Source organism: Gobio gobio (assembly GCF_949357685.1).
Source record: "Gobio gobio genome assembly, chromosome: 2".
NCBI lineage: Eukaryota > Metazoa > Chordata > Actinopteri > Cypriniformes > Gobionidae > Gobio > Gobio gobio.
Genome location: NC_137098.1, coordinates 55,019,689 through 55,047,656, shown reverse-complemented (window position 1 = coordinate 55,047,656; position 27,968 = coordinate 55,019,689). Strand labels below are relative to the sequence as shown.

The 27,968-nt window shown below is 36.0% G+C and overlaps 1 protein-coding gene across 4 annotated transcripts in view; it reads right to left on the bottom strand.

The window, feature by feature from the left end:
• arnt2 (aryl-hydrocarbon receptor nuclear translocator 2) overlaps positions 1 to 26,480 on the bottom strand; it is a 103,797-nt gene extending 77,317 nt beyond the window's left edge. For 2 of the 4 annotated variants that reach the window (XM_079811097.1, XM_079811096.1), the window contains exons 1-6: positions 26,074 to 26,397; positions 12,348 to 12,459; positions 8,184 to 8,231; positions 6,562 to 6,606; positions 5,453 to 5,666; positions 3,340 to 3,553 (exon numbers count right to left, since the gene is read on the bottom strand). In XM_079811097.1, coding sequence (XP_079667223.1) covers positions 3,340 to 3,553; positions 5,453 to 5,666; positions 6,562 to 6,606; positions 8,184 to 8,231; positions 12,348 to 12,459; positions 26,074 to 26,104 — 664 coding nt within the window. In that variant the 5' untranslated portion in view covers positions 26,105 to 26,397. Of the gene's footprint in view, positions 1 to 3,339; positions 3,554 to 5,452; positions 5,667 to 6,561; positions 6,607 to 8,183; positions 8,232 to 12,347; positions 12,460 to 26,073 lie in introns of all 4 variants that reach the window. The other 2 variants (XM_079811099.1, XM_079811098.1) reach the window with 2 other exon arrangements.
• Positions 26,481 to 27,968: the final 1,488 nt, after the last annotated feature.

Genomic DNA, 27,968 nt, shown 5'->3' with positions numbered 1-27,968 from the left:
TCGGTGTCTAATATATTGCGGTGCACATGTGGGAACTGTATCAATAACAGTGCATAGCTAACACTGCAGCCCACAGCTGATTTACAGTAGTATTTCAGTAATAACGCGAGTTAGCCGGTTAGCCAAAGACCTTTACAATATAAAACGCAATAAACACATTGTAGAGCACAGCGTCTTCTCAACATGATGCTATCCAGTATCCGCCGCAGTGTTCAAGGTTTCCCTGGTCTCTGCGCAGCATGCGCGCGCAAGTGTACAGGCAATATGCTAATATGTCGTTGTGACGTCACAACGAAACGGCTTGCGACTCGTTTGAATTTTATTGACTCGACTCTTACTTTTGAGAGAGAATAACTTAATATATGGTGCACTTTCAGATTTAAAACTTTGCAGGATGTTTTCATTCAGACTTAGAATTATGTTGCACACAACATGAAAGGTAATTTTCAAAAATGAAAATGATAACAGAGTCGGGCTGAAACCAGCAAAAAACACTTACGTTGCGTCTGGCGTCGCATTGCACCGGGTGTATGATAGGGCCCATAAACTCAAAATTGCAATAAAAACTGAATTGTGAGATAGAGTGACAATTTGCATTTTGTTTTATTTGGTGATGGAAACAGGCATCCAACAGGATCTTGCATGAATAATGCACAAATAAAAAAAGTTTCTGGATGAAAAACAAAGCTTTTATCTGGAGAAAATAAATCAGGGGATTCCAACACTAAAACCTCACTGGAACTGCAAAGCATGGTGCTTAAAAGAGAGGGAATATGTAATTCTACCAGTAAATCTGGCAGCAAAATGTCGAAGCATCTGTATATGATTAAATTCCCAAAAAAAAGATGGGTCGGGCAACCTCACTATGACATCTAACAGAGTGGGTTTTCATGTCTGAAAGGGCCAAGGCAAAGTCCTGACCTCTGTGATGAGATTGAAACAGGCCGTTCAAGCGAAGCAAATTCTACACAAACAAATCATCTGTACTTAAACATTACAGTACAACATCTGCATATGATCATCCGTTTACCTCAACATTGTCTTGAATGTCTATCATAAATTTATGCCACTAAACTCATTTTAGGATTCTGATCACGTACGCATTGTTTTTGTTTTATTTAAAACATTCTTCAAATAAAAAAGAAAACTTTTGCAATTATGTTCTTCTACAAAGATCATTAGCTTGATTTTCAACTGTTTGTTGTTTCATAAACAAGCAGTGGTTTGTTTGAAAATCTCACAGTTGATTCAAGTTACCGCTGACTCGCTCTCGCCTCAAATACTAATGAGGTGTCTGAATGTTCCCTTCGGAGAAATATTAAAGAGGACAAATTCAACACTTGCTGAACATCTTTGATGTTCACTTAAAATACTTCTTGCATCAAAAATATGTGTCTTGTTGCTAGTTTAACTCACGAGCATCGCTGGGAATTCTCAATTGTTACTGTATATAGATGATCTCCATAGCATAAGCCAATCACACTTCAGACTTAAAACAATATAGCCACTTTTTACTGATCTGAGGTAGATAAAAACAATATCATGGCACACACAGAGTATAAGTAGAAGATGACAATCTGCTGTCTATATTAGGGTTGGGCGATATGGCTGAAAACTGTATCATGATATAAGTGTTTCATATCAGTCAATATCGATAATAATTTATATTTTTAAGTACTATTTAAAATAAGGACCAGGAGAAAAAAAAAATGATATATACATTTTAAACTTAACCTTCCTCTGATTATAATCCCCTACTATATTATTAAGGCAGAAATGTCAACACAACCATGGAAAACACTCCAAAATGTAAACATAAGTCTAAAATCACCATGAACACTTAACAATTATCTTTTCACACTAAGTTGCAGTGTCTCCGTTATTTCTTTGTATCGTTTAGATGCTTTGTCATAAGGTACAGATACAGAGTACCTCTCCATGTCGTTTCAAAGAATAGCACAACGGCGCTGACCCCAAACGGACGAATGAAGTCAGCGGAGGCTCGTGCAGCAGAGCCAGACGAAAGTATAAACAAGGCTTAAGGTGGTAAAACAAGTTTGGTCTGATTATGGTCAGACTTATAAAATCCAAAAAAACTGCCATACTGGCGAGCTGACTTGTTTTCCTGTTTTATCATCAATTTCCTCGCTCACTGAGGCACTCATTTTCCACTTATCACTCCACGCCGGTTCTGTTACTGAAAAATCCAACATGAGACAACGATATGGCACAACCAAACATGATACTGTTACATGATTGGCTGTTAGTGTGTCACTCCCTACATTGCTAGGTTACCAGAGAGTGAGTGCCTTTGTTCATGCAACCAAACTTGCTTCGCAACCTCTGGTTTCTTCCGGAAAAAAAATTATTGCATGTTTTATCGAACGCATTTTTTATTGGTATCGATTACGTGTCTATCGCAATACATATCGTTATTGTATATATTATATCATTATAATATACATATCGCCCAGCCCTAGTCTGTATGTGTGTATACATCTACACGCACATGTACACACACAACACACACACACACACACACACATAATGATTTTTATACCGTACAAACTGTATATTCTATCCCTTAACCCATAAACATAACCCTCACAGAAAACTATCTGTATTTTACATTTTCAAAAAACGTCACTCTGTATGATTTATAAGCCTTTTTTCCTCATGGGGACAAAAAAAATGACATTTTGTCCCCATGGCGTAGGGTTTATCTGAACCACACACACACACGACAACAACAACCACCATTTAAAATCTTGTGATCATTAAGACTGATACAATTAGTCTTACTAATAAAAAAAAAGCTCAATAAGCTCTTCATTTACTGCTTATTAATAATTAGTAAGGTAGTTGTTGTATCGTGTAAGTTTAGGTATTGGGTAGGATTAAGGGGTGTAGAAAATGGTCATGCAGAATAAAGCATTAATATGTGTTTTATAAGTACTAATAAACAGCCAATAAGCAAGCTAATAAGCAACTAGTTAAAAAATGTATTAAAGTGTTACCAAAATTGTACTTTTATTCAGAAGGGATGCACTGAATTGACCAAAAGGGATAGTAAAGACAGTAGATAGTATATGAAAGTGTTGTAGGCACCAAAAATATGAAATGCCGGGAATTCACCCAGACTGAGATAAAAATATGTTGGATCAGCTAATTCCAAAGTGCTGAGTCTGACACCATGACTAAAGTTTGACATTTATGCTAGCCATTGTCTAGCAGTTAATATTCGTGCTCCAGACATGTTGAGCTGCAGCAGTGAATCGAGAGAAGCCCAATAATTTCCTGTTCACAAATATCTTTCAGTAATAAGTGTCTGTCTCTCACCTGTCATTGAATTCTCAGATGTGCTCAGCTGTTCCCTCAGTTTGTCTACGTCATCTGGATGGACCTGCTCAAAGAGCGTGCTGCCAAACCATTCGGACTGTGGGTGGTTCAGAACGGGAGTGACAGAATCCGACACGTAGATAACACGGCCCGTCTCAGCCGCCACCACGAACAAGAAGCCGTCTGCCGCCTCCAAAATCAAGTGCTTCAGTTCCTGTGACAGTAAATAAAGTTTCAAATGAATCAATCAGACGACAAAAGGCATGAAGTAGATTGTGTGCAACAGATTTCACAGCAAATCTGATCATATTGATCTATTTAAATGTAGAGGCTTTAGAAATTTGCACATCAAATATGATACATTAGGCTTCATAGGGTTAATAAATGCTAATGTTTATTTTTAAAGGTCCCATGGTATGGCATTTTTCTATTATTTTATAATGTTTCCTGAGGTGTTCTTATATTGTTAGTATGATTTTTACATCATAAAATGTCATAATTTAGAAATAAAAGGCATTTTTTCTATACTGCTGTTTGCCCTGTGGCTGACTGCCCTGTTTCAAGAGGCGTGTCTGCGGTGAGACTTCAGTAAAAACGCCCACTGTTGTGATTGGCTGACATCTTTGCATTTGAAATGAGCGGAGGGGGCGTGGTTTAACGAGGTCTACGACGCACGAGCTGCTGCCAGAGAGACGGATGGACCGGAGTTCACTTCACATCAGTTCTGTCAGTCTCAGTTCAGTGAACTGTTGTAGTTACAGCATATACTTCAGGTTATTAGTCTATTTTTAGTCGGAGGGACTGTCATTCATGTCAGAAAGTAACTTTAGTAAATTATGGATCAGCGCTGACTGGAGACGCGAACCGTTTAGAACGATTCAGTCCGATTTGGTGAACTGATTCGGTTCACTAAAAAGAACCGATTCAAAAGAATGATTTGTTCACGAACCGGACATCACGGAGACGGAGCGATTGCTAACAAAGTTATTTATAGTAACTACTGAGTTATGAGAGCGCTGTCAGTCAGCGCGAGTTTATTGTGTTTGCATCTGAGAGTTCTGAATAAACACAAGTCCAAGTCACACCGAGTCCGTCTTCATCATTATTACCAACTTTGAAACACATGCAAAGTACCATTACAGCTGTCGAGATGAACGAGTTACGAGTAAGTGTTGATAATAGCATTATTTTTTAGATATTTTCCTATCATATGAAAAGCATCAGTGACGCGCATTGAGTACACAACGCAAACAAAGACACAACAGCAGTAATCGAATGTAATCCAGTTTATTGTGGGGAAAGCTGCCTAGCCTGAATATGCTCACGCTTACCCCCCTTCTGCTTAATCTCGCGCCGCGTTTGGTGCCTCCGCTGTGGGCCAGATGCAGTACTGGGGGTCGGGGATATTGAAGGCCGACCGGCCAGTGCAGTCCGAGCTTCGGCGTGTGTGAGGTTTATCTCTAAAGATGTGACTCTGCTGATGTTGAGCAGAAACGACTGTATGCACATTTTAGAACAGATAGACGCGACGAGGACGTACAAAAACACTGACTCACAAGATAGTAAACACCGTTCTGTCTGGAGAGAGAGAAGCCGCAGTGTGTGCACAAATAATAAATAATTAGCTACACATCAGAAATCACTGATCACAGATCAGAAGGAACTGAAAAAACACTTCTGTTTTCATTTGTACATCCAAACACTGAGAAACTGCCAGCGTTCACTCGTTCACAAGCAATGATCTCTCCAGCGTTTGCATGGGCGTGCCAGATTCTCTGGGCGGAGGAAAGGGAGGTAACCGTTCCTGCTTGGACGTCAAACCAGGAGACTTCAGGATTGGCTCGTCTGGCCTGTCATTTTCTCAAAGGCAGAGAAAGACAGCCAGAACTCGGGTTTACACCGATCAACATTTCTATCCACTTGGGGACAATATTCAGGCTAGGGGAACTCATATTAATGTTGAAAAACCTCATAAAATGAAAATTTCATGCCATGGGACCTTTAAGACATTTTGCCCTGTTTTTTGAGTGTTCGATGTAAAACTGAATCGGAGCTAAATCAGTTGAGATCCACTGATGTCTATCAAATGTTTAACTTTCAAGTCATTCATCACCTGTTCAGTCAGGAAGGAGGGTTTGTAAGCGCCATCGGTTGACGTGTTCCCCGTTCCCCTCATGGACTTCATGTGCGAGACGGCCATGCGCAGGATGGTGAGCTTGTCTGGTTTCCTCGCTAGAGCGCTGCAGGTGGGCACCATGTCCGACAGCTCTGTGATGTACTGGGTCATCTTATTACGCCGGCGACGCTCAATCTCACTGTGGTTCTCTCTGGGTGGAGAAAGGAACAATACTGCCATCATTGGCATGTAATGAGAAACACACAGCACATTTTTACTTATTTATATATAATTTTTTTATTATTATTATATACTTATATACATATACCAGCACTACTACATAAAACATTAACTTTTTTTAAATTATTGTTTAAAAAATACATATTGATTCACTTCAGCTTGATTTTATTTTTAAAAATTTATTTAAGTTTCTCCAACTCTTGGTTTATATTTTATACAGTATAAAAATAAAAGCATTTGTGCGTGTGTGTGTGTGTGTAGCATGTTTGACATCTTTCCCCTTTCACTTTGGGAATTACAATTGTGAAATTTCACTAATCGCCACCTACTTACGGTTGCCCTCACGTACTTAAATGCATTCGATGTTGACTTTGATTGAGAAATAAATAATTATGGATCATTGTAAAGGAGGCGTTCAGGACTCTTTCCTTTCAATATACAGAAATACATTTATTTGGCTTGTGCTTTCTTGTCAAACTTAGATAAAAGTTCCTTGGACTGATGAACTGCAACACTTCTTCAACCGAAACATTCAGTTAAAAAAGTGCCAGCGAATATAATTTAAGACTTTTTCACTTCATTCTTGTGATTTAGCTGAGACTTTGGTAATAAACTGAATGCTGACAGATGCAAACCAATCTTCTGAAGCCAGGATGCTGTATTAGTCCACGGAGTGCAATGGCTCAAAGCAACGTGACAATTTCAGATGAGAGTGTCAGCGGAGGATAATTAAACACCCATTTAAGATTAGATCTAAACAGAGTCGCTCGCTTGTGAGGCCAAGGTGAGAGAATGAGGTTGATCCTGACAGCAGCAGGGGCCTGATTTCTAGCTATCCTGAGGGAACTTCCCCGAGACAGCCCTACCTGGCATAACGCTCCTTATCACCAGGAATTTGATCATCGTCATACCTGATGGGCAAAAAAAAAAAAAGATTCAAATTTTTAATAAAATTAGCGTGAAAATATCTTAAAATCATAATTTTTACATTTTATGACTGTGTCTAAAATGAAATGATTATGAACCGCATTTATTAATGTTGAATGCCTTGACTTACAGATAGTGTGTGAATATGGTAATATAATAATGGACTGAGATCACTGGATAATGAAAAACAATAAAAAAAGACAAACTAAACAATCTGAAGTGTCTGCATCCCAGAATATAAACTCACTCTTGACTAAATTGCTTCACAAAGTGGCTCCAACAATTATTATTTGTGTAAGATTGAGAGACTATTACAGTACTGTATATATCAATAGTCTCTCAATGATACTCAAATAACAATTGAGTATCATATAACAATTGATATATATAAAATACAATTTATATACTATTTTTGTATAAAACATTTTTCAGTAATTCTGTTGTGTTTTTGCCATTTTACTAGTTATTGTTTTAAATGGTATTATTGTTTATGTCTGTCCATTTAGTTTCTAGTAATTTTCATTTAGGATTTTTGTTATTTTAGTACATCAAGTTAAACTAAATGAAAATGAGAAATATTGCTTTGGTAACTACCTAAAATAAAATAAGTTTTATTTTATATATTTTATTTTATTTCAGTTAAACGCTACAATAACCCTGCTTCTGTCACACTAAACAATTTCTAAATTTCATTGCAGCATTATATACAAAAAGCTGGCATTGCATTACATAAAATATTAAAGCTAGTCTGCAGAAAATACTTTTTGGCACCACTGTATTTAAGAAATTAGAGATTAAGAAAAAATGCCATATGTCCTGTAATTATGTCACTTAATAAGGGACACATTTCTAGTACATTTCATACAACAGACCTATCAAGATATCATGTATATATATATGGCCATTGTATAATGTTATAATAATTATTTATTATAATTATAAAATAATTCCAAAAATTACAATAATTATATTTATAGTAATAAATAACGTGTAATATACATTATATTAAAAGGTGTGCTGTTGTTTTTTAATAAGATTTGATAAGATGTAAATCAAAGTTCTTCATTGAGAACATAACTTTCAGTTCTAGAAATATAGTGCACACGTTGACTTTTCTGCATTATTTTTGTCAGTATACGTATTCAATTACCCCCCCCCCCCCATATTTGTTTTGAACAACAACAAAAAACAATAAAGTTTTAGCAAATAATAACAGCATTTTTTTTTTTTAGTAAGACCATTCCTCTAAGTTGAAGAGAAATTGCTGGAGTGTTCTCCAGCAGAGGTCAGTGTCTCCATTCTAATGCTACAGCTAACAATGAAGCATCTTTACCGTCAGTGGCAGCGCAACTATGGATACAGCTCCTTTAAAAAGAACATGAACTGAAAGGAAACCATAAGTTGAGGGCAACAAAACATGAAGGATGTCTTGAAATGGCACAAACTCTGTGGCACAGCTGAAAGACATGGTCAAGCAATAGAAAATATAAAGAAAGGACATGGTGCATGGACTAACTTGTTTGTCTGAAAAAAAAAGCTTGTAAACATGTGAAAAGTTTACCTTGAAAATTTGCTGGGTCCCTCTCCGTCCTCGTCATCAAATTCCATCCTAAAAAAACGACAACATGAATTTGAATTTGTATTTCACTTTTGCATAGCAAAGCTGATTTTGTGGTATACATCCATCCAAGTACAAGAAGAAGAAAAAAACTAAATCTAAATCAATAAATGAAAATACATGCAGGGCTCCAGACTAACTTTTTTCACTAGGAGCACAGTGGCCCCCAACTGAAAATTTTAGCGGCACACCAGAAAATGTAGGTGCACACACCGTAAATCAACATGCTAACCAAATCTACTAATTTCCACTGTATTACTAATAGGAATGGGTATCGTTTTAACGGTATTACTACTCTTGCCGATACTGCTTATCGATCCGGCACTTTAACGGTATTCTTACCGGTTCTTTTTATTATACAGGTTTTTTTTTTTTTTTTTTTTTAAACATAAATAAGAACATAATTAACATGGATTTACAATCTGAAAAGTTAAATATCTATAGCAAAAGAAACAGAAATGTTTGAACAAAAATATAAAACATCTTTTTGTAAATGGACCAGTGTGCAGGCATTCGGAAGGTCTGCTAACATTAATATTACTTAGAAAGAACAAACCTACAAAGAAATCTAATAAAGTAATGAAATGTAAAATAACACTGCATAGTTTTCACTGTATAAATTGATAGATTAATGCTTACAAAAGCTAAAATTATTCATTCAAGAGATGTGAATATTTTCTATTTGCCTTTTGTTCGATTCGAATGAATGGCTCAATCACCAGCAGGTTCATTAGACGCTGCCCCTTTAAGACCAAATGCAGAACTAATAATATCATATTGTCCTATTTCTCCAAACTATTTACGCCCATTTAAGATATAAACTGTTAAAGTAACTACTCTCCAATTCGGTCCTTTTGACACAGGCTATTTGTTGTTTATTTGATGGTTTAGACACGCACACGAAGCCTAAAATATAAAGTGCAAGTCGGTCCATTTCGCACGAAATGACAGCGCAAGTCTGTGAAGGGAAGGATGTCGCGCTCGACAGAACACGGCTATGGGAATAGTTTTACCTCATATCATCTTTTTATAATTCTTGGAAGCCTAAATCGAAAATAAAATTAGATTAATATCACAGCACATCCCTAAAGTTTAAGGGTCCGTCCACACGGAGACGCGTATCACCGTATACATTTTTTATCATATTGGCGTTTCGTCCACACGGATCCGGCGTTTTGGGAGACAGAAACCGCTATTTTTTGAAACCGGGTCCTAAAGTGGATAAATCTGAAAACAACACCCTTGCGGTTTCGTGTGTACAGCCAATCCGTATATTTTGTGAAAAGGTGATGTCATCACACCACATCCTGCGCGGGGAAGACTAGAAGGGATACAACTACGGGCACTGGGCATGCGCACATCAATATTGCGCTGTTTAATTACTGTATTTGCATTATTGTAAGGGTATGTTTAGGGTTGGGGTAGGTGTATGCGTTAATAAAACACATCTGGTAAGTAGCAAATTTATTTATTGTTATTTTATTGTGAGATTTTACCTCACCTCCGACTGTTGCCGTACCCCTTCTAGCCACAACTCTTCTTCTCCGTTTTTAGTGTATATCTGTGGCAGAATTACAGTGCCGCATACTGGCCTGGCATGTATACTACATCGTTTTGAACCGTTTTCATGCTCTCGTGTGCACGCAGATATTTCTTGAAACGAGGAAAAAAAAAGATTGGATAGGGAAAGTTCTGGCTTCGTGTGGACGGGGCCTAAGAAGACTAAACTTTTGTTTAGTTCTCTTGGCCATCGTTACTCAAGCTGACCGTGGTCTGACGTTCGCTGTAGCTCCACGTGAGAGCTCGCTCGCTTTCTATCTCTTCTGGATTGCGAATAGCAAAAATGCATCACAGACAAATGGTTTAATATTATCTCATACAGAAATGGCTGGCAAAGATAGAATTTGCCAGATATAACGTCTATCAATTATAAATAGTAAGTGTATTTTCTTAATTTCTCCAGTACCGACAGCAACAGCAGGCAAACTTACTGGTCGCACATGTGCGACTGGATGTAAAATTCAGTCGCACACTCTCAAATTTTAGTCGCAAAATGCAACCATTTGGTCCCAGTCTGGACTCTGGAGCCCTGGCATGTATTTGATACAATAAAAAACTGCTACATATACTTGAAGTAAATCAAACAATAGAACAGAGAAGCTAACCAACAAGTCAAGTCAACCTTATTTATATAGCGCTTTTAACAATGCAGATTGTTTCAAAGCAGCTTTACAGTGTTAAACAGGAAAATAATGCAACATAATTTTATTCAGCCGTATAGCCATTCTGGAGAAAACGGTGATGTCAGTCAAACCTCAACCCAATCATAAAACGACAACAAAAAGCAGATTATTACACTAGCCAGTAACACTGACATTTCTACAGTCTGTTATATAAAATACAATCAACGATACCTTGCTGTCCAATATCAGAAAGTACAACAAGGAGGTTCTGGAACCATATTTTACTTCATTTTTTTATGTGAATGACAACAATGCTGAGGGATGTTTTTACTTTCATTAGTAATGAATTAAATATGGCACCTAATCTGACCAAGGCTTATAGTAATAAACTATGAGAGAGGTTTTATAAAGTAGAACAATCTCAGAACAAAACCCATCTGAAGTTGTTGTGTGGGCAGGTGAAGTGTGTTTTCTATGGAAACCACATCATCATGTTAATGGACAATATTCATGTGCACTGAACTCAAAAGCAGCACTTTAGAAGGGCGATCACGGAACACAGAGAGCCCAGTGTATGAGTATTCATTTTAAAAGGTTTCATGGGCTAAAAATTGGGCTCTTAATTCTAATATTGAAATCATTGTCTATTAGTTTCCACAGTAGTTCCGCTCTTAATTGTGAAGGAGCCAGGTATTGGCATGTTTGGCTATTTTGAAATTGATTGTTTCGATTAATAACCAAGCATGAGAAAAACTGTATATATAGTATATTAAAAATATATTACAATGCATTTATTTTTATCAGATTTTTATTTAATCACATTTACAGTAGGCCAATTTGCACAAAAAAAAGTTAATTGAAGCCATAGCCTTGAGGACAAAAACTACTTCATTGTCCTGTCATAATAAAGGCAATATGATTTTTATAATATAAAAACATTTTTAAAAAGACCATACGTTCCTAATTTTAGATTCAGACTAAACTGACGCAGTAGTTTACATTATTTATTCATGCCGTGGTGCATTCTGGGAACTGTAGTCCTGTAATCACGGTTGCCTACAGAGATTAATTAAATGTGTTGCTATTCTACAGTTAATTGTGCAGCTATATAATGAGCCCTATAAAAGTGTATAATATTGTCTAATACAAAATTAGAATAGGGAGCAATTCATAATATTCAAATCTCCCTCAAATAATGAAATAATGGGCACAGAATAAAGGTCCACCCTATTTCACCAATATCCACCCACCTGGAGATTTTATTTATAGTTTTTACCCACTGATGCAAATAAAATTAAATGCAGTGTAAAATTGGTTAATATTCTGAAAAATATGAGAGCAATTTTATGCTAATTAAATATTCAAAAATATTTACGTGAGATCCATGAAGGCACATCAGTAAATTAAATTATGCTTTTTATTTCCTTTTATTAATACTGAACACCTCTTCAATGACAAAAAAATGATGAAAACAAATGAGTCCTCCTTCATAAATGGCACTGAGATAAATAATAATTTTATTAGCTCATTAAAGCTGCATTCACATTAAAAAAGTGACTGCAGCTAAAGTGTGTAATGCGAGCTTTAATATGCAGCTTTCACATTAAAGATCGCATTACAAATTTCATTATATTCAATAAGAAATTAAAAACATACATTAAAAAAAAAATACATATGTATATAAATGAGTTTCATTCCCTACGGGAAACTGAATGTCTGAATGAACAATCATTCCATAATTTATTAATTCAGTAATAATAATAATAATAATAATAATAATAATAATAGTGGAAATTCAGAATGTGGGTATAATAGCTGTTGATGCATTAATTATTTATCTCTCTCTCTCGCTCTCTTACACATTACGTTCTAATGATGGGATATTTTACACATTTGATTTTTCATAAAAAGCTAAATAACTCACCCCGTTGATCTCCGCTTGCCTCCTCGTCCTGGCATGGCTCCCGCCATCCTGACCTGGCCCGCGCCCACAGCACCTGGCATGGCTACCGAACCCGGCAGATCCGTGCCCATTTCTGAAAACGCCAAAAACATCTTCACAATCAACCACTTCACATACATTCTGCTGGTGTATAAATGCAATAAACTGTAGTCAAGTTAGGTAAAGCATATGAAATGAACCCACAAATAAAATAAACTGTAGTGACTGGACCGATCAAACAATTTAATCTCCTTAAGGACCCAGACAGGCTCCATGATGTCTAGTTTTCCCACTGTGAGTTAGCACCCAGGTGCCCATTCATACACTTCAAAGACACTTGGGCTGATTGTTCTCAAACGAGAGAACCGTACAACCAACAGACACTCAATCCCCTATAAAAATGGAATTCTATCAACTAATTCATTGACAATCTGTTTAATGAATGAACATGCATTTCCCCAGTACATTTTGTGTATCATTTATGTTTGTATATTGTCTTTTTATATTGTATAGTGTTATGCATGCTTGATGATAGAACTACTAGTTAAATGTTATCCCATCTAGCTGGTGTCTCCTATCAAAATATTCCTCATTTAATGACTCACACTTTGGTGGACATCGCTTTCTTATAGAATCTAGTGTGCATGTTATATTTATCAGAATATATATATATATATAGCCCTCACACATCAAGCCATGTGGACCTTCTTCGACCATGACAGAGTCTCTGCGAGTTCACCGTCATTTCTTCTCTCAACACGGAAGGAATCGATTGCAACTGCAACACCATAGGACCGAACAATCAAGACTTTCTCCTGTGACTGTATATGCGGAAGCTCTTTAACAGCTCAGGCAAATGCAAGTAGCATACGATATACAAAATCGCTGTGTAGTTAGTTAAAGCTGTAAACTCCTTTGTTTAAAAAACAAAGGAGCTTGTTGTCATAACTGATGGTTCTCCCAGGTGATAGACTCTTTTTCCATAGCTTCATTCCTCTGTTCTGATCTGTTTTTTCAGTCACTTCCACTTCCCATTCTACCCATGCATGTGTGCTTGTGTGTATGTGTTTGTGTAGATTAGTTAGCCTATGTGTTCGTGTTTTAGTTAAATAAACTTTAAGTGCACATTCATACGAGTTCATTCTGGTCTGTTTATAAATAAATTGTCCCTTTAATGAGCTAAGAAAGAGTTATTTTTCTGTGGACACAGAAAATATCCTTTCCTAAGAGTTGATAGACAATCTGTGTTCGCTGATTGTAATATTAATTCAGTTACATTAAGTTAATTCAGTTAACTGATACAAATATTTATAATAATTAATTATAACAAGTTATGATTAATTATTAATATATCCCATTTGTGCTCATTTGTTACATATATAGTGGAGAATGCTGGCATTCTTTTTAAACATTGTTTGCAAGCAGACCCAGTAATCGATCTTGTACGTTTGTCCCATGAGTTTTATTAACATTCTTATACATTATACACCTACGATCGGTAGAAAGTTTTTCAATGCTCTAATGCATGTTTAAATCTTACAATAAGAAACCTAATTTCATAATTTCATAAATCCTAATTTCAGTGTTAATGGAGCATAAGCCTCCTCTGCAGAAGAAATCTCGGATTAGCCGCATTAATTAAAGTGACGAAGAAATCTCACTACAGTATTGTTAATGTAGATTTGAGCGACACTCCTCATTTCTCAGTCTCATTGTTTTCATACTGATCCGCTCATGTGAAACAATTGCGCCGAATTAAGGGTGTCAATTCTAGCCCAGCTAACTAGTAATTTGCCATTGTCTGTGAGTAAATGTATTGTTTTGATTGGTGAAAGTTGCGACACGAGTTTCCCATGGTGCTTTACAGCAGCTCAAATACTGCTCTATTTGTGCTGGCTGTGAGCGCGCATTGGTTTCCTAAGTGACGCATGACCTGTGCAATACAGACAGAATGTAATTTTACTTATTTAATGTACTGCAAGTTTTTCCATGTAGGCTATCTGTACTTTACCAGAGTATATTTATTTTGGAAAAACTTTTACTTCACTACATTTCAAAGCATGAAATCGTACTTTTTACTACATTACATTTACTAAAAATGCTACACACACACACACACACACACGTCTGGTTTACTATCTTTGTGGGGACTCTCCTTAGACGTAATGGCTTTTATACTGTACAAACTATACATTGTATTCCATTACACTAACCCTACGCCTAAACCTACCCGTCACACAACATTTTCTGAATTTTTATATTTTAATTTTCAATATATATATCTATTTTTTAAAATAATTTTTATTTAATAATAATAATAATAATTAATAATAATAATTAATAATTTGTTACATTTATATAGCGCTTTTCTAGGCACTCAAAGCGCTTTACATATAGAAGGGGGAATCTCCTCAACCACCACCAATGCGCAGCATCCACCTGGATGATGCGACGGCAGCCATATTGCGCCAGAACGCTCACCACACACCAGCTGAATGGTGGAGAGGAGACAGAGTGATGAAGCCAATCTGTATATGGGGATGATTAGGAGGCCATGATGGAGAGGGGCCAATGGGCAAATTTGGCCAAGATGCCGGGGTTACACCCCTACTCTTTATCGAAGGACACCCTGGGATTTTTAATGACCACAGAGAGTTAGGACCTCGGTTTAACGTCTCATCCGAAGGACGGTGCTTGTTACAGTATAGTGTCCCCATCACTATACTGGGGTGTTAGGACCCACACAGACCACAGGGTGAGCACCCCCTGCTGGCCTCACTAACACCTCTACCAGCAGCAGCCTAGTTTTCCCAGTTGCTCTCCCATCCAGGTACTAACCAGGCTCAGCCCTGCTTAGCTTCAGTGGGAAACCAGTCTTGGGCTGCAGGGTGATATGGCTGCTAGTTTAAAGTTTGCTTCCTCATGGAGACCTCAATTTAGGTCCCCACGGTGACATGAGTGTGTGCATTCAGGTTGAGGTCTCCACCGGGACAGAAAAACATGAACATGTACATGTACACACACACACACACACACACACACACACACACACACACACACACACACAACATCAGTAATGTAACACAGACCAGCTCATACTAACATCGCCAAAAGCAGTTGGCTGAAAAAATGAACACACACTGACACGTTCAGCACCAATGATTACAGAATCATATTAATATTTGATCAAGTCTGCCTTCCACTACTCCTGTACTCTAGAGCTGAGCAGAGTCTTTCAGTGAGCTCTCATTAATTCATTTATGAGGTTTACAAACTTACACCTTATTTCCAACTTTAGTTCATATGAAGGTCCAAGAGAAACCCTGAATCCAAAGTGCAAATTCAGATGGGCAAAAAACTATTTAAAGGTTGCCAAACATTAAATTGCAAATGTTAAAATATTATGCAAATCCTTGAGAAAAAAAAACGCTGTTAACTGTACTTAATTTAATTAGCCCCATAACTAGACTTTTGTTTATCAGTAGATTATGCAGAAACTTGAATTAAAAAGTATTATAAACCTAGTCTACTTGTGCACAAATGTCTTCTGAAGACAAATGAAAGCTTTGAGATGAAAAGACCAAAAATGTAAGTCCTTATTCACTGCAAACGGGTTACGAAACATGCAAAAAAATAATGCCGTTTCGAATCATTGATGGTGAATGTGGTGTAACACATGACATCTGAATATGTGCGTGCATGAAGTAGTTAGATGCAGCAGTGGGATTTTCAGTGAATAATGAGCAATTGAATTTTAATAATTACTTTAATGATGTAATGGAACTGTATTGTATTTGAAGGCCTTTTAATATATTGTATAATTGCCTTTAAGGTTGTGGTACACTTGTGTTGTTGCTGTGAAATCTTTACAGATTTGTATGAAGTAAATGTAAAAATAACTTTTAAACTGTAAATAATATTTAAAGAACACTTAGTAGACATGAAGAAACTTTTTGTTTACTTGATTAGCAGTACACTTTTTTTTGTTGTTGAAAAATCACGTTAAAATGTGTGAATCAAATATGATACATCAGGATTTTATAGAACATTTATTTGTACATCTTTCAGTCATCATCACATTTGCATTATGTTTTTCCCCCACAATAAAAACTAAAGAGATTTGACCATAAAACTAAGCATTTAAATATCATATTATTGGGAGATATAATGTGACAAATTATATTTATATATATGCAAGTATTTTTTTGGTCTGTTATAAGATCACCTTGATTCACACTACAAGCTATCAGAATTTCGTCTTACTTTTTTCGCCATAAAAATATCAGAAACTGCACCAAATTTCATAATTTTTGCTCAGTTTGGGCCTCTGAATAATAATAAATAAATAAAAAATTATCCTTCTCGAGTATGAGCTCTATATACTCACTATACTCTATGAACCAAAAAAAAATCAATGATGATACTTAACAAAAAACACATATGCAAACTGTTTTTTTATGGATTTTGTTTAAAGATTCAATAAACTGTACCATTGTACTTTAGATGCCTTTGCAGAACTTTCTAAAGCTCCCTCACCCTGCCGTTGTCGTTCTCTCTCAGAAAGCCCTCAGTGTCAAACTCATTAATCTGTCTCATGGGATGGAGTGAAGGATAGAAGACAGATAGGATGCTGCTGTCTCGTTTTAAATCACGACTCAACAGCTTACGTGCTCCTCTCTTTCACTCTTTTCTCTCCCCGGACTCATTCTAATGACAGAGGCCTGTTTCCCATCCAGATCTGCCCCAAAACAAAACATCTACATGCCACCCGTCCATTGGGATCCCATCTGTAAAGTCTAAGCTCTTTAGAAATGTGGACGGCACGTCTCATTTGTGTTTTGTGTGAGAAGTGAACTCCATAGAGACAAAAACAGGCCAAATGAGCAAATTCTTCAATCAAAGTGCAGAGAAATCCTTCCCAGAACACCATGGCATCTTGGACCACAGCCCGTCTTTAAGGATCTATGCTGTTACGGATAAACTTAGATAAATTGATTCTTTGAAGGAATGATTCAGATCTGGATTATCAGTACTTGAGGTTCAGCAAAAGGATTGTGTGTATGCGGCAGTGTCAGTCGATTTTGGTGTTTCAATAGCCGATGCTGGTGAGCTATTGTGCAAACGTTTGAGGTCAGTTTTAATACTTTTATTCTGCAAGGATGCATTAAATGTATCAAAAGTAACAAGACCTTTCATGATTTGCAATGTTAAAATAAGATTTCTGTTTCAAATAAAAGATTCAAAAGAATCCTGAAAAAAGTATCACGGTTTCCACAGAAACATTAAGTTGTTTTTAATATTGATAATAAGACATGTTTCATTTGCAAATCAGCAGATTAAAATGATTTCTGAAGGATCATGTGACTCTGAAGACTGGGGTAATGAAGCTGAAAATTCAGTTGTCGTCACAGGAATACATTTCACAATATTACTGTTTTCCACGTATTTTTGAATGAAGCTTTGGTGAGCAAAAGAGGCTCATTTCAAAAACACACACACACATACGCTAGTAAATCAAAACTTTTCCCTATAGTCCTTGAAAGACCCCAATCCCAGAGCACACACGATCAGTTTAGCAAAACGTTTTTCTTGGATGACATTTACATCGACTTTATAACATGTACCTCTTTAAGTGTAAAAACACTTCTGGGAATTTTGTGTTGACAAGTTAATCTTTTGTAACATTTTGGAGCCTTTCTCTCTCCCACCAGCCCACGAAAAAGACACTAATCACAATAAATAATATATTCTGGATTCAAAACTTGTAGTTATGTAGCCCTGTATATTATTATAATATGAGCTTAACATATGAAAGTTACAGCTAAAGGAAAGTATGAGTTGAGGTATTGACTTAAGAAGGGAGTACCAAAACTTGAATATAATTGCTAAAACATTATGAAAACAGAATAAGATAGAATCAGGCCATTCCAAATTCCAATCACAATGAGGACTACGAAAAATCAAGAATTGAATAATAACCTGCTCAACTCAGAAGGATTGATGGCCGAATATTTAGGGTACATTTACACAACGATATACAAAAAAGAGAAAAGTTATCCCCGATCTGTGAAAATGAATAAAAATGCTGTGTTATGCTGCCAGGCCAGTAGTTGGCGATGTCACTTTGTAAAGTAAGACTATGGGCCAGATTTACTAAACAGGGCAAATTAGCCTGAGAGCGCAATTCCAAAAAAGCGGCGATGGGAGTGGAAAGTTCTGCGTGTGATCTACTGACAACACTAAAATTAAAGAACACAGCCGGTTCATTTTCATAAAGACCAACAGAATCTACCAGTTAGCATCTGATATAAGACGTGCTTTTTTGGGGCGGTAAATAATGACGCAAACATCAGTAAATTGATAAGGGCAAACCTTAGTAAATCACATTGCGTGATTCATTTAAATACCCCCTTCCCATACATTTTGTGTCTGCAAGAAGAAACTAAAATAAAAGCATTTGCAATAAGTTCTTCCGCAAAAATAACTCGGTCTACGCCTTTTCAGAGCTAATTTTAACTGAGTGTGTTTAGTAAATCCTGACAGTAGTTTTTTAACGCCAAAAGAGGGTTTTGCACTGGCGCAAGCTGTTAGTAAATCTGGCTCTATGCGCCTATAAACTTGAACGCGTAAAGCGTGGGTTTTCACAGATTCACGTTTTTGTAGTTTACACGGAGACTGTAACAGTATCGTTTTCAAAAACTAGCCCTTTGAAACCCTTTTTCAAAAGTTTGCGTTTTCAAGCCCCCAAAACGCTGTTGTCATGTAAATGAACGGCCAAAACACATACAAAGTTTTCAGTTTTCAGTTGATAATGGTGTCGTGTAAACAGCCCCTTAGTTAAGAGAGTGAAAGGAGTGATTCAGTGCAGCTGAAGCTATATAATCTCAGGGTGTAAATGAGGTTGAAGGGACACTTGCCATTTTTGCATACAGAAAAGAGTTTCAGTGCTTCAGAGCAGGAACGGATCAGAAAGCAACAAGTTTAAAGGGAGAATCTACTAAAATTTAATTAACATGATCAAATCCTTTTTTCTGACAGCACGAATATTTGAACAATGACTCTTCTCTTCTGGTCTATTGTTGCACAGCCAAAGAAAGTTCATGCTGGCAAATGTTCGAGATATTTCAGACATGATGGTCAACAGAAAAATCGAAAACATGCTGAAATACTTCAATAATGCATGCTTGTGCAATTGACCTCAGTGAATTTTTTTTTGCTTTATTCTCATTTCAAGAGCTTACAGAGACTGTGATGAAGACTATTTCCTGATAGAAGTTTTGTTTTAGTTTTTTTTTACATCAAAACTCCAATCACTTACTAATGGTTTCATGCAAGAATGGACTCAGCATTCACAACAGAATTAAATGGGCCATAAAATGAAAATTCACAACAGAATTAAATGGGCCACATAGGCTAATGCAACTTTTAATTTTCAAAGAATTCAATGAACTATGAAAACATTCTGTAACTTTCATAGCTAAAAACTTGTATTGAAAAGCATCTATTGAAACTAAGCTGCAAAAGAAGACTGGTTCTGAACCCAACTTTCTGATGCCTGGTAAGTTAACAATGCCTACTGGGTGATCAGAAACTTAGTCCGCCCACATAAAGAAAAGGAAATATGAGAGATACTTGCATATTTCAGCACAACTTGTTTTATGAATCGGTCACAAAATGTCAAGCAGCTTAACAAATAGGCTGTTATTGAAGAATGGAGCTGTTAAAAAAAACTATAGTGTATTTCATTGCAGAGAGGCATTTACATAAGTCTTATGGTGTGTTCACAATTAGCAGATTTGGTTAGATTAAAACAAACTCTTGTCATCCGAACCCTGGTGCGCACCAAATACGAATTCAAATGAACTCGAGCATTTCGAATTAAATATGAACGCAACACAGTCCACAGACCAAAGACCTCGAAACGAACCAAAAACACCCTAAAAAGTACTGAATGCTGAAGAATACGTGCGCGAGCAATCATATTCGGGTTCAGACCAAGCGGCAACCTCCCCCAGTTTCTCTTGAAGCCAATACGGAAGTGACTTAACCTACAATTCATCGACTGGCCGCTAGGGACAGGCTCCAGAAGGGAGCAGAATATCATTGAGCCCCATGTTAAAATGCCCAACTTTACAGCAGAAAAAAAAACATGTTTACAGCCTGGTACAAATTGTGGTTTTGATACAGCTAATTTAGCCCTTCATGACAACTGTGAAGGGGATGAATTTTATTATAACTAATTCGTTCTGCAAAATTAAGGGCGTGGCCACTTGAGTGACAGGTGGATTGCCACCGCTGTCACTACTAGACGTTTGTCTGCTGTCTGTTAGCTCCACCCACTCCCCCTGTTAGCTCCTCTTTGCCCATTTTCAGTTATCCCGGACTTTAGGCTTCAGAAACGCTCTTCAGAAACCTACGGGGGACGTCACGGACACTACGTCCATATTTTTTTGCAGTCTATGGATCAGACCAGGCAATCAAACCAAGTGTGAAAGCACCCTTAAAGGCACAGCAGCAAAAAACAACCCACATCATTGTATTGATATAAATGGGTCATATTATTTTTACATAAATATCACTCAAAGCTCTATCAGTTAAGATTTGACGCTTTATGAAGTCCAAAACCTCATAAGAACAAAAAATATAATATAATATTGCAGGTAAATTGCAATGTTATGGACCATGTGCATTCAACCAACAGATCAATTTATTCATTACCAATTAATAAATCGGACATCAGTGCAAAATTCACATTATGAAACTTTGAGTTAAAAACAAGACTCAAAACAGTGAAACTCATATTATAAAACGAGTAGTTCTGACTTTAAAATTTAAAGCAGTCCATATACCGTTCAAACGTTTGGGGACAGCAAGATTTTTCTGAAAGAAATGTCTTATGCTCACTAATAGTGTGAACTATTTTCTGTTTGAATATATGCATTATGCAATTTATTCCTGTGATGTCAAAGCTGAATTTTCTAATATGCTGATTTGCTGCTCAATAAACCTCTCTTATTATTGCCAATGCTGAAAACAGTTGCGCTGCTTTTTATTTTTTGTGAAAACTGATTTTTTTTTTTAGTTTAGGATTGACAAACAGAAAGTTCAAAAGAACAGCATTTACTTGAAACAGACATCTTTTGTAACATAATAAATGTCTTCCTTTGCTGTCACTTTTTAATACTTTAATGTGTCTTTGCTGAATAAAAGTATTAAAATCTTTTCTTTTTTTTTATCTTACTAACCCCAAACTTTTAAAGTGGTGTACACACACCTGTGACACATATCAGTTGAATGTGGTATAAACGGTATAGCAAACTGTCTACAGGTTGACACACTTATATGGTCTCAAATTACATATACATCATATATCTCATCCCTTTCCATCAGGAAAATAAAGTCAATCCTGTAAAGAGGTGATTAGCATTTGCTATCTTATGTAGCACACCATATGCTCTAGAAACAAACAAGTCTTTCTTAGCAATGCTACACTTCTGGTCAAGCTCGGTTATCCATCTCTCCTCTCAATAGAAAGGCTTCCTTCACAAACACAAGAGGTCGGCAAACAGTCTGAACTGTTGCTAATCAACTGTGCCTGTAATCCCCATTGACAAACGGCAACTGCTATTTGTACGAAACACGTCCTTATCGCGGCCATGCCACAACCAGGGCCTTTTGTTAAGCATTGTGGGCATAACGGTAAAAGTACAGATGGCCTACACATTTCTTAAGCAAGCGAAATAAAAGAAAGCTGACTTTAAAACAAAGTGCCCTTGAGTTCAACTACAGTCATGTGACTCCATCCCAGAATGCTCTTGTGCATTCTAAAGCGTGCTTGGCAGCTCGGTGTGTCAACCAGGTGCTAATAACGCACACATTCTTTATTCATTTTGCCTCATTTGCATTTACAATGAGGTGGCGGGGAAGGAATTGCCCGCTGGGGGAAAAAAAGTGTTCATGGAAGCAATGGAGTCATGGAGCGTAATTTACTTTAACAAGTGCAGAGCAGACTGAATAAATTGAGCTGCAGAAGGTTTCGGTGACATGTTTCTTTGGATTAATCACTAACCTAGTTTTTTTGATTTGTACAGAAAGTCTGTTGCATAAAGTTTTTGATTTATTTTTTTTGTCATAATATCAGTTTTATCAGGCCAGATGTAATATTGCTTATATTTTCCAATTCAGACAATTTTATGTATATAAAATATATAATATTCGAACTTCTAAAGCCTCTAAATTATCAGCATGACTACTACATGCCTTCAATCATCTGATTGACAGTTATATATATATATATATATATATATATATATAAAGATTTCACAGCATAAAGACATTTTTACAAATATACTAAAATGGATTTTGCTTGAAAAAATAAATAAATAAATAAATTATATATATATATATATATATATATATATATATAAAGATTTCACAGCAAAAATACATTTTTACAAATATACTAAAATGGATTTTGCTTGAAAAAATAAATAAATAAATAAATAAATTATATATATATATATATATATATATATATATATATATATATATATATATATATATATATATATATATATATATATATATATATATATATATATATATATATATATATATATATATATATATATATATATATAATTTATTTATTTATTTATTTATTTAAGCAAAATCCATTTTAGTATATTTGTAAAAATGTCTTTTTGCTGTGAAATCTTTAAGATATTTACAAAGTAAACATTAAATTAACTTTTATTTTGCTAAGAATAATTCAAGATGAACACTTACTGGATTGAAGCAACTTTGATTAACTTGATTATCCATACATCATTATTTATTTTTTAGAAAATTATGTTAAAGCCACAATATGTATTTTTTTTTTTTTTGCCGCTTGAGGTCGCTTACTCAAAACAAAGGCGTAGCTTTTATTATGCCGTAGACAGCCGCTTCCGCTTCTTCCGGTCATGCATATGTGGGGTTACGCAGCGATGTTTTATCATATTAGATACATTATTTGAGTGTGTTGAAAGTTTTGTTATAATGCTACTCTGTGCGTTGGCTCTGCGGCTACTATGAGACACTTGTTGCACACTGCAGTAAGCTAGATCGATATTAGACCTGGTAAAACATGGTATTCATAGTAAATCATGAAAACGAGATTTAAACAATAAGACTAACTGGGTTGAGCTATATAACCATAATTAGTTTTCTGTCTATGAATGTTTTCAAACAGTTACTCACCTGTCTAATAAAACAGAGAATATATTAAAGCGTCTTTGGTATTTCCATGGTTTCTACAAAATAAAACCTGGAAATTAAGGGTAACGCAGGTTTAATGTCATTGATACCCGTGTTCTGGTTTAAATTGTTCATTTCTCTGGATTGAAACATTCTTGGAAATATTTGTGATAATGCAAGTACAATAAGTCAACAAAATATATAACATTATTCTAGTGGTTGTTGGGGATTTTAATCCAAAAATCTTACATATTGTGCCTTTAAAATGTGAGTATCAAATATGATAAATGAGGCTTTTCATTTGTTCATCTCTCAATCATCATTGTATTGCATTGCATTATGTTTTGCCCCCCCACAATAAAAACCACAGAACTTTGATCATAAAACTAAGAATTTAAATATCATATTATTGGGAGATATAGAGTGACAACTGATATTTAAATGCATTATATATTTTTGCTCAGGTTGGGCCTCTGAATAAAACTTGGGCGTTTTTTTTCCCTCCTCAAGGGTTAAAATTTGATGCCTGATTCAATTTTGATCTGTGCAGCCCTGCTAATTTAATAATTTGGCCTTCTACATCTTTTCATCCTGCTTGTTGTTCCGAGTCGACAAACAACTAAAACTGAAACATTCTGTGGTGACTGAAATAGACCCCAGATGACCACATTCGTGACTCTGGTGACACGACAGTTTTAAAACCTAAAACAGCAACAGTTTACACTCTAGCCCCATTAAAAATTCAGACAAAATAAGAACTTAACACATTCACGTAAACTTACATTAGCTCATGACAGTCATACACAACAATCCAGTGCTCGTGTTTACATCTCGCTTTACCATTTTGTCTCATATTCTTGCTACTCTTTTGTTGCTATTCATACATGATCGTTTTTGCCTGTTGATTTTTAAGTGCTTCACAGAAACATCACAAATCTCACTTACTATGCTAATCTGTAGGATGAAGTCAGCTAAAATGGGCCATGTTTTGGTAAATGACTTATAATACCATTAAATAAGCTATGCATGAGAGCTATTGATATTTTTATAAATTACCATGGGTCTCTTAAATATACATTTTAAATGTGAAAAAAGTATAATCGTTTTAAAATTATGAGTTAGAGTATCCTTCTCGAGCCATAGCATAACATTCAGGTAAAATGGGCCAGCTGTTCAGTTCAAATGGGTCAATATAAAAAGAGAACAACACAGGTAATTTCGGCTGAAATCATTTTATTTTTAACAGTAAAGTGACACTATTGTCTTTAGTGTGCCACAACAACACCATAAATGTATTTCATTAAACAGAAAGTTGAACGAATATTTCATTTAAAAAATCATATTAAAAATGAATTGATCATGTTGTATAGGTTTGTGTTTCTGTGCATTGGTGTCTTTTGTGTGCATGTATGCTTGTCAAATATTTGGCAAACATTTTGTTAAAGATTAGAACATCTTTGACAAAAAAAAAAAAAAATTCTGTGTGAAAGTGTGTGTGTTTGCAGCCCATTTTAGCTGAAAACTGTGGCCCATTTTAGCTTAACCAGCTATTTCTACCTAAAATGACCCTTTTTAAGTTAAACTTTTGTATTTGAAAGAGCATGTCAAAACATTGTTTATAAACCTTTGCTTTGTTGGTAAGCTTACTTATAATTGCTTTAGTACCCTTATTAATGATGGATGAAATTTACCATGTCAGGCTCACTTACCTTACTATTTATCTGACAAGCTTCATGTAACACTCTGCCCTGCCCACCTTTAAAAACTCAGACCAATCAAAACTATTACTACATGTCAACAAGTGTTGAAGCAACAATTCAATATCAGTTCATGTGATTGGCTGTAAAAATTAAAAGATGATGCTACAACCTAATTTGGCCATTTAACTTGATAGCCCATTTTAGCTGACTTCACCCTACTTATGACAATAAACTTGACTATATTAGGTCCACGTCCATTCTCGCAATGGAATCAACAGGCTGAGGAAGTAAAGCCGTTATGTGTGTTATATAGTACTCAAGCTCATAACAAATAACCTCACATCACCATTACAGTCTCCATAAGCAATGTATCAGATTCACTAGCTGTGTATCAAGGAAATCAAAGCACGTACTGGCTTGGGAAAATGTATTCAGCATCTAATTTGCATTAGCAACAAGCCACGGCAGAATAAAGCCAAATGTGAGACGTTTGCATTCTGACGCCTCAATACAGCCGCGCGATGTTCTATAGTCACGAAAGAATGAACGTTATATTAACGATATAGCAGTGATACAATGTAGCGTTTAGAATTCTAAATGTCGTTGTTGTTACTTGTGCAGGGGGGAGGGGGTGCTCGCGTGCGTTTAAAGCGTCGCGGTTTCTTTTGTTGAAGCGAAAACAAAATATTGGGTGAAAACCCGAGGCTCGGTTTCCCCTTACACACCACACACAATATATTTGAAAGCATAACGATAAAATTGCTACTCACCCGATGGGTTTACAGCGGCGGGTGTTGCCATATTGCCTGGGTGGAAAACGCAGAAATGCAGAAATGACGCACAATACGAAAATAACGCCGCACGCGATCCTCTCCGAGTGTCTCGAACGCGCAAACTCAGTTCAGCCCCGCATGTGAAGAGGTGATGGCGTTCGAGCGATGCTGGGTGAGATTCGACTGCGTTTCTGTTCGTGCATGTAGCAGACTCGTCTGACAAACGCAAGATGTCTGAGAGGTTGCGTGTGAACACCGCGAGACTTCACTGAATTAATGAATGCAGGAACCAAGCAGCAGCTTCGGCGCCTTTCTGCCCTCCAAGAACTTCAGAGACCGGGCTGCTGGATTTCACTCATGGATTTTTGCTTAGGCATCACTGCCTGATCTGTGATCCGTATAATAGCAAAATATAGAGTGCACGCATTATATCTGTGAGGTTTTGAGTCAAAAGTCAATTTTGCTTTCTCTTTTGTATTGGTTTCAGGCTCATAGGCCTAGTTCAAAACTATGAGTTTATTAGAAAATTAGAACCATTTTTGCGGATTTTACATTATTTATTTTTTTGGTAACACTTTACAATAAGGTTGTATTAGTTAACATTAGTTAATGAATTAGTTAACATGAACTAACCATGAACAACACCTCTATTCAGCATTAGTTCATCTTTGTTAACGTTAATTAAGAAAAATCCAGCTGTTCATGGTTTGTTTATGTTAGTTCACAGTGCATTAACTAATGTAAACAATATTTTAATAATGTATTAGTAAATGTTGAAATGAACATTAACAAAGATAAATAAATGCTTTATACACTGTTAAAAAAAAGTTGAGAAAACTTAGAAGTTTAAGGCAACCATGCTGCAGAACATTTTTGAGTTTTCTCAACTTAGGGTCAATTAGTTGTACAAACTTTTTTCATGTTAAATAGTTGAATAAACTTGAAAAGCTGAATTTGTCATACAAAACATAAGTTGGTGTGCAGTGGAAGTGCAGTTCATTATTAGTTCATGTTAACTAATGAACCTTATTGTAAAGTGTTATGTTTTTTTTCTTCAAAAAATGTAAATTTGTTTCATAATCGTTTTATTGTTTAAGTGAAAATCCACTAATTAGCTATATCTTTTTTCCTGGGCAACAATGATCTAATAGTTTGTTTGTTAGTTTTGCCAAGCCATTAGGCTTGTCTCTATATAATTTATAAAATAAAGCCGCCATGAAAAATATAGCCCCCGTTTCCCTCCATTTATAAAAAGGGTTAAATGTTTGCCATCATTTATTTTTTTTGTCATATCCAAAAGCATGTCTGTTTATGTGAAATAATTAGCCTACATTTCTATATTACACAGTGTTTAATATGGAGTAATGGTTTTGAATTTCCCTTAAAGGCACAATATGTAAGATTTTTGGATTAAAATATCCAAAAACCAGAACAATGTTATATATTTTGTTGACTTGTTTACTTACATTATCCCAAACGTTTCCAAGAATGTTTAACCTCTTAAACTCTGCAGACCCTGTACAGGGTCCGGAATGACCATAGACTGTAAAAAAATATGGACGTAGTGTCCGTGACGTCACCCATTGGATTCTGATGAGCCGTTCTGAAGCGCAAAGTATGGACGAGATGGCCGTTGCCATCTTGGCAGCGCATCATCGCGCGTCACTCCCGGATAACAGAAAATGGGCAAAAAGGCGGGACGTGGGCGGAGCTTAAGTGACGCGATGACTAACTGACAGCAGATAAATGGCTATCCACCTGTCACTCGAAGTGGCCACGCCCTTAATTATGCAGAATGTTAAAGCTACACTGTGTAACTTTTTTAGTCTATTCTTAGCTAAAAACACTTAGTTCTTTCAAAAATATATGTGCTCATTAATGTATATTTACTT